The sequence below is a fragment of the Mus caroli genome, unplaced genomic scaffold (assembly GCF_978045245.1).
Source record: "Mus caroli unplaced genomic scaffold, Mus_caroli_1 scaffold_6, whole genome shotgun sequence".
Taxonomy (NCBI): domain Eukaryota; kingdom Metazoa; phylum Chordata; class Mammalia; order Rodentia; family Muridae; genus Mus; species Mus caroli.
The window spans coordinates 111,135,235-111,142,287 of record NW_028227261.1 but is presented as its reverse complement, the minus strand read 5'-3'; the positions used below and the strand labels follow the sequence as shown (position 1 = coordinate 111,142,287).

At 47.1% G+C, this 7,053-nt stretch overlaps 1 protein-coding gene across 2 annotated transcripts; it reads right to left on the bottom strand.

The window, feature by feature from the left end:
• Positions 1–238: 238 nt before the first annotated feature.
• Positions 239–6,582, bottom strand: LOC147004343 (protein SPATA31F3-like). Of its 2 annotated transcripts, none has more exons than XM_085838464.1 (5): positions 6,391–6,582; positions 5,870–5,915; positions 5,408–5,471; positions 3,747–4,234; positions 239–990 (listed from the first exon to the last, which is right to left on the bottom strand). In XM_085838464.1, exons 1-5 carry the CDS (start codon positions 6,535–6,537, stop codon positions 749–751), a joined length of 987 nt encoding a protein of 328 aa, XP_085694590.1. In that variant the 5' UTR covers positions 6,538–6,582; the 3' UTR covers positions 239–748. The 2 variants fall into 2 exon arrangements, with proteins under 2 accessions (XP_085694590.1, XP_085694591.1); XM_085838465.1 differs by having other exon boundaries at positions 239–987.
• Positions 6,583–7,053: the final 471 nt, after the last annotated feature.

Here is a 7,053-nt window from a genome sequence, read left to right as displayed (position 1 = left end):
ATGGAAATTTCTCAAGCTTGCTGTAACCAGCAATAAATACCCCATGCCCTGAGACTCGAAGTGAAGCTTTCACTTCTGACCCACTGTTACAGTGTTTTTGCATCAGAATTGGCTCCTCCTCAGTAGACTTTGGGTTCCCTGCGTCTTAGGTCTAACAATGTAAATAGTGAAAGGGGAGATAACACAGAGGCAGAGTGACCATTCTTTAAAAAGGTAGGTAACTCATTTCTTCATGGGAAGTCAAGATTTATTTCTATCTTCAGTCTACCTTAAACAAGAGGCCTCCCTTCTCCACTCAAGTCCCTTTAACCATAGGATGTGTTTATATGATACATATGCTGACCCATCAAAATGAAAGGCAGATTTAAGCACCCAAACCACACAGAGAACGTTTCCTACTTTATCACATGTGGCACTGAAAACAAAAAGAAAATGCAGGAGGTCCGTTGCTTTATAGGTATAGAGTATGTTTGGAGAATCTCATGGCAGACTTGCTTAGAAGTAGAAGTGACAGGTGACAGCCGTTGTTGCGGGGGATGCTGAGCTTTGGGAGCCTGTTTGCTTGACGTGCTTATCCTCTGTGTAAACCAAGGCCTTCTGAGAGGAGAGCTGGCATTGGTTTCCTAGCTGGTTGACACTAATCTTAGACAGTTTTGAAGCAGTTGTGGGAGTAGCCATGGGGCCCAGGATTGGTTGTGCAGAAGGGATGTTGCTGGAGCTCCGAAGACACCGTAGGTGTCCAGGAAAGTCAAATGTTCCTATTAGCATGGAGAGGCTTGGCTTTGAGATCTTTTGCATGTTTCTCCAGGTTGGGTCCCTCCGCTCGGACTTTGGCAGAACTCTTCTTGGGCTCTCCAGTCTTGGGTTTGGCCCCTGTGTCAGACTTATAGAAGACAAAGGGTTCCTCCGGTCTGTCACATTTCACTTCAGGGTTAACCCAGTGAGAAAAGACCGTCATCTTGTTTTCCATTTCAGCTTCTGAGGGCGCTGCTGGAAAGGTGGAACTCTAGTGAGTACAGGCTCCCCATCAGACCCTGCAACTCCCAGCCCTACCAAGTTTCACCCTCTGCAGTACAGCCTGGAAGAATTCCCACCTGAAAATTTTTCTGTTTAAAAAATTAAGCCCCCTTTGAATACTGGCCCAGCAGTTGATGGCCTGTAGCAGTTGGCACTGTAATGCCTGGCCTTGTAATGGCTGGGCTCTCCAGACTGGGCATTCTCAGGAGCCTTTGGGTAAGATCATTTAGTTTAATCTAATGGTTATGTAGATAATTTTATTTGGTTATTTGGCCCCAAGGAATCCTGAGGATGCTCTGGGAACCGGTGAAAAAAACTGGTGAGTGTTGTCAAGAAACTGAAGGCCACACACAGAGATAGAGATGGTAGATCTACTGAGGGAGGTTTCACCAGTCCCTACTCCCTGAAGGCAACTCATCTGCATAAAACAATTCTACCTGAGAAAGAGCCTAAAGAGCAGGTGGGAGAGTCAAGCGGCCCTGGGTTCTGCATAGAAACCTTCTGCTGGCCAGTGAACTTCAGCAACGGGTGTATTTGTGCTCTGTGATTCTTGGCTGGTTTGCATTCCACTAGGTCCTCCTTCTTCACTGCTTAGGTAAGGAATGGGCTTCACCCTGGTCTAAGATGTTTTGGGGTTCTTGGGTTGGATTATTCACATGGACCCCCAGGTACACACAAGAATCTGGGCTTCTCTACTGTGTCTAGACTGGACTGGGCGATGTCAGGAGCCCCCCATGGGAGAACCTTAGGACACTGCGCTCAGTCTAGGATGCCCTTGCCTCTGCTCTGCTCTCTTTAGTGCTGCTGAAAACTCCTCTTTCAAGATCACTCTAATCTAAGGGACATGGGGGTCCTGGTGGGATAAGAGTCCTAGGACAATGCTTTCTTTTGCTTGTTTAGATTACCAAACATCTAGTGTGTGGAGGAAGTCTTTGACCAAAAAATTTTCCCTGTCGGAATGAGATTGCTCCAAATGTATTCTAGGAATTTCTTTTTCAGGTCAAACTTTAGTTTAGGAAAGATAAGTGCTTTGAGTGGTTGTCGTACGCCAGGAACATCCTCAGAGGTACTTCAGCCTGGAGTACAGTCTCTACAGAAGGTGTACTGGCACATCGAACACATGGCCGGTCCTTAATATACCACTCTTAAGACTGAATCAGAGACTCCAAAGGACTCAGGCCCCAACTCTGTATTGCGAATTGTCTAGAATGGCCAGTGTCATAGCCCAGAGAGACCCACAAAACAGCAGGCAGCCATGGTAGGCAATCTTGTTTCCAGTTTCTCAATGGCTCCCTGAGACAAGGCTTAGGCAACTGAGGGTGGTTGCTGCCACCATCTGGCGACTCTGCTGCTGCTGGTCAAGGACTATCTGCATCCAGCAAGTCTGCTCTAAGCAGGAGGCTCATTACCACCTACTCTGCTCAGACTGTTTTCCAGGGAAGATCAGAACCAAGTTGCTGTCCAGAGTTCCTGGAACACTGTCAACAGTGATTTTCTGTCTCAGCAATCACAGACAGAGGCAGGGATGGTGCCCCAGCAGATCTCCCTGCATGTAATCTATCAGCCTCTCGGTATTTTGGTCTAATCAATCAACTATGGACTTGCCACAATAGTCCAGTACAGGTCATCATCCTGTCAAGGGCAACCAGGCTCAGGCTGAGAAAAACTCACCAAAGATAAGGGTTGTGCTGCTTCAGGGCAGGGGCCACTGCTCATCGGGGAACAGGAGCAGCTGGATCCTTAGGGAAGGAACATCTCCAGCAATACCAAATCCACCTGCCATCAACCTGCCCTTTCAGCTGCTTTTGGAGGCAGAACCCAGCACACTGCAGGACAAGGCTACTGCCCTCATGAGGTCTGAAATGGCATCTAATTGGGAAGATCCCTGGATCTGGTGAAGCAGGCAGGCTGGAACACATCTCAGTGTTACCGTGTGGTTCTCCGCATCTGCAGGGCTCTCCGGATGAGTGGCAAATCCCACTGAGGCTACCATTACTATAGCCACAGGCACCAAGACCTCACACTTGGCCTTAACTGGGACATTAATCTGGGTTTGTCCATGGAAACGCCCAAGTTTGAGAACATGGGGAAGAAGCTAAGTGGGGTGTAGGAAATTGTAGGCAATGCAGAGATAAAGGAGTAATTGACTAAGAAAGTCCCATACTCTCCCCCTGCCCCCTTGTGGAAAGATCTCTAAAGGCAGACTCAAAATCCAGTGTGCAAAAGATAAACTACAGAAAGAAAACTAGAAATGGCATATTGGTGTTTCAATGTCTTTCACGCGCACATACACACACACACACACACATCTTTAAGGCATTATATAAAGGCCACTAAAATGAAAGCTAAACATTGGAGAGGGTAGAACCTAAGTCATGGGATGGGTCTGTGGACTACTCTGGAGTGGCCTTCTGTGAATGCTAGTCATGGGGGTGACAGCCCATCCTTTCCATGGTTGTTGGTTGTTAAGTTTCTGGGCTTTGCAGATATTGTAAATGGGAAAGCGCTGCACTATGAGATGCCCCAGGAGCTACTCCTCCACAGATCATGGGAAAGTTCCCACTGAGCACACATGCATTTATAGCCTTCTGTCCTCAAGGGCACCTAGGGGCCTTTTGGACATAGGAACAGCAGAAACCGAGAATATGAGGGCATAGGGGATTGGTTGAAGTTTAGGAAGCTCTAGGTGCTAGGTATAGGAAGGAGTCTAGAACTCAAACGATGCTGACCTTGGTTCTTCAAGACAATTTTCTTGGTTTTCTTCCTCTTCTTTTGTTGGTTTGTAGGCACGCCATACTCGTCCATACTTGAAGATGACAGACCGCTTACATCCTGGAACGCATTTGACCCTTGAGGTTCCGGCTGTTGCTGAGGAGCAGGGTGGTAACACTGGAGGACAGTGTTGCCAGTGGACAGAGGATCTGACAGGGTCAGTTTCTGATCTGTTGATTCTGACTGCTTGAACCTGGGTGTCAATAGAATGTCTCTGGAGTGTTGGGAACTGAGCTCTGAACTCTGCTCATTCAACACTTTGGATGGAGACGGTGTCTCCAGACAAGAAACGCTGGGTGAGTGCCTCAGTAGACTGGAAGAGGGCTTTTTGTTCTCAACCCCCAGCAACTGCTGAATTTCCAGAGCCATGGCATTGCAGATGGGGCAGGAGGGATCTGAGCACAGGAGTCGTCGCACACTTCCTTCTTGAGGGAGCCAGCCCTGTCTAGGAAGGGAAATGGCAACCATTAATAACCGCGTGAAGACCGCTTTCCTTCCCTCCCCCTACAAGTCCTGGCCTCTACCTTCTGAAGTCTGCTACTCTGCTTTTCTTTTCTTTCTTTCTTTTCTTTTCTTTTCTTTTCTTTTCTTTTTTTTTTTTTTTTTTTTTTTTTGGTTTTTCAAGACAGGGTTTCTCTGTATAGACCTGGCTGTCCTGGAACTCACTCTGTAGACCAGGCTGGCCTCGAACTCAGAAATCCGCCTGCCTCTGCCTCCCGAGTGCTGGGATTAAAGGCGTGCGCCACCACGCCCGGCTTACTCTGCTTTTCTTGAGTTGAGTGGGTTGAGTGGGTTGGACTGAGAGTCTGGGGAGAGTTCTCAGACAATCTATCGGAGGAGGGTACAGCCCTCGTAAAGAACTGGGAACTTCGGTCAGTTTTCTGCCAACCTTAATGAGAAACTGAACCAGAAGAAAAGAAGCAGGGCAGATGGGTGTCAGGTGATGAGCTGATGGGGAGGCACCAAGGTCACCACCACAGTAGGCCTGAATCAGTTTTATGTGGGAGCTAAGAAACCCGGTGCCTGGTAAACGGTATATCCGAACTTTGAGAAATGAGGTCCTCATTTCTAAGAACTGTGGGTGTCCCCGCTGCTGTCCCCAACATCTCTCATGAGTCATTTTTACTCTATAAAAATCCATATATATCCATATATATCCATATATATATATATATATATATATATATATATATATATATATATATGATAGCTGACTGAGAGTACCCCGAGAACTGGCCTGTGGAAGAGAGACGAGATCATGGAATTCAGCCAGACCTAGAGTTCTACCCTGGAAAGGATGAAGTTGGAAAGAGATATGATAGGAATGGCTTCCTTATGCCAAACCTATTCTCTTGACTGAACCACCTGACTCAACATGAGCAATGCCATCACCAATCAACCCTGAATTGCAGACCTACTGGGACCTACAGTAAAATGGATGCCACTTCCCTGTTGAGACTTATGAGCCTGTCTGCTCTGGCAAGCTTCACAGCTCAGACTGACACACTCCATGGTGTCTCTAGTCAGCACCTCCACCCTCCTCCCTCACCGAAGGCCAGGCTAAGCGATCACCTCATCAAAGCTAGGAGCTGGGAGACTACAGAGAGCTAGAGGTCACCTTTTCATGTTAGAGATCAGCCTCTGCAGTTTCTCGGTTTCTTCCTTGGATGTCCACTTCTTAACTAAAGGAGGACACAGCGTTAGGCTGAAGGGAAGGCTGAGGGGGCAACCAGTGTGAAGCTGAAGGTCTTTGAAGGACATGTGACTTGGCAACCCTCAGAGCGCATGCTCAGAGTACAACTTAAACTCATTGCTTGCTGTCCTAAATCTAATTCCACGTGATCTTCAATGCTCTGACAGCGCCCATCTTGTGGGAAAGGCGGAGGTGACATGAGGTCAGATAGAAGATGGGATCGTCCCGGCCTCTTCCCCACCCACGTTAAGTCTTCATTAGTTCTCACTGTTTATTTTACAGTCTTGAGGGCTTGGAAACGCCTGGCTTCTGGGGCCAGTCATCACAGAAGGTGATCTGTGGAACCCTCACCCACGGGGCTAGGGAGCCAAAGGAGTCAGGATTTACCTCTTAGCGTTCTATCACTAGGCTTTTGCTTGATTCTTCGGAAACACTTGAAAGACAAAAGGCATTACAATATGAAGCGGAGACGTCAAAAAAAATTTTTTTCACGTCGAAAGTGATACAAAATCCTGAAGTCTCCCCAAGTCACGGTCTGTAATCCAGCTCTATGGTCCCTGCATCTCTCCCTCATTTCATGACCCCAGCTCATGTTCTCCTCTTATTTCTGACTCGCTTAGAGGCTCTTCCACACCCTAAACCCTCCATCCCATCTCATGGATAAGTGCGGGGGGGGGGGGGGCATGAAGAACCGTGAAACAACTTAATCGATGAGTAATATTAGTAACCAAAGGACTTCAGTTATCAAAGGACCAAAATGTCCACCAACCAACAGAGCTGGGACCCAGTGGGGGAAAAAAAAAATTCTTATTACAAAAGAAAAACCAAAAAGTAAGATAACCAAGAGATGTGGAGGGGATGAATTTCCTTAAACGACATGCTTAGGCCTGGTCATAGTATTTTCCTACCTTGGTACAGCTCTTGATAGGTCCCAACCTTAATCCTCGGTGGCTCCTTCTCACATGCCAAATAATCAGTGCAATAATGAAGAGAGATCCATATGTATATACCGAGGATCCCACATCCCACGGAATAAAAGAAGGGGCCATCATCATCCGACTTCCCTACTCATCCCTCACCTGGGCTTCCAGGGTGTTAGAATGCAATGCCCCTGAGTTCTAGAGTTTGGCTCTCTGCCTCACAGAAGATATAACCAGGCCACCAAACTACATCACAAAGAGCTCTTGTTCCACAAATCAGGCACAGAATTACAAACCTTTCCCTATCTTAGATAAACTCAAGTGGCAATTCAGAGTCCAGATGAGGGTGTGTGGTTGTCTCCAGGGGCTGCAGCACCTGTGAGGATGGCATCTTCCCTTTGTGCTTTCCTACTCCCTGGGCATAGTGCTTCCTGCAATAGCTCTGTTCCCTGTTCATTCCAATCTGGCAACTGCCAAGATGGGGGCTAAGAGCAATACCATAAACTAAATCATCTGTACTGGGGAGATAGATCAAAATCATAGAACAGGGTTAGGCATTACACTGTTAAATCTTTTTTTAAAAGATTTATTTATTTTTTTTTTGTATGTGAATACACTGTAGCTGTATAGATGGTTGTGGCCTTCATGTGG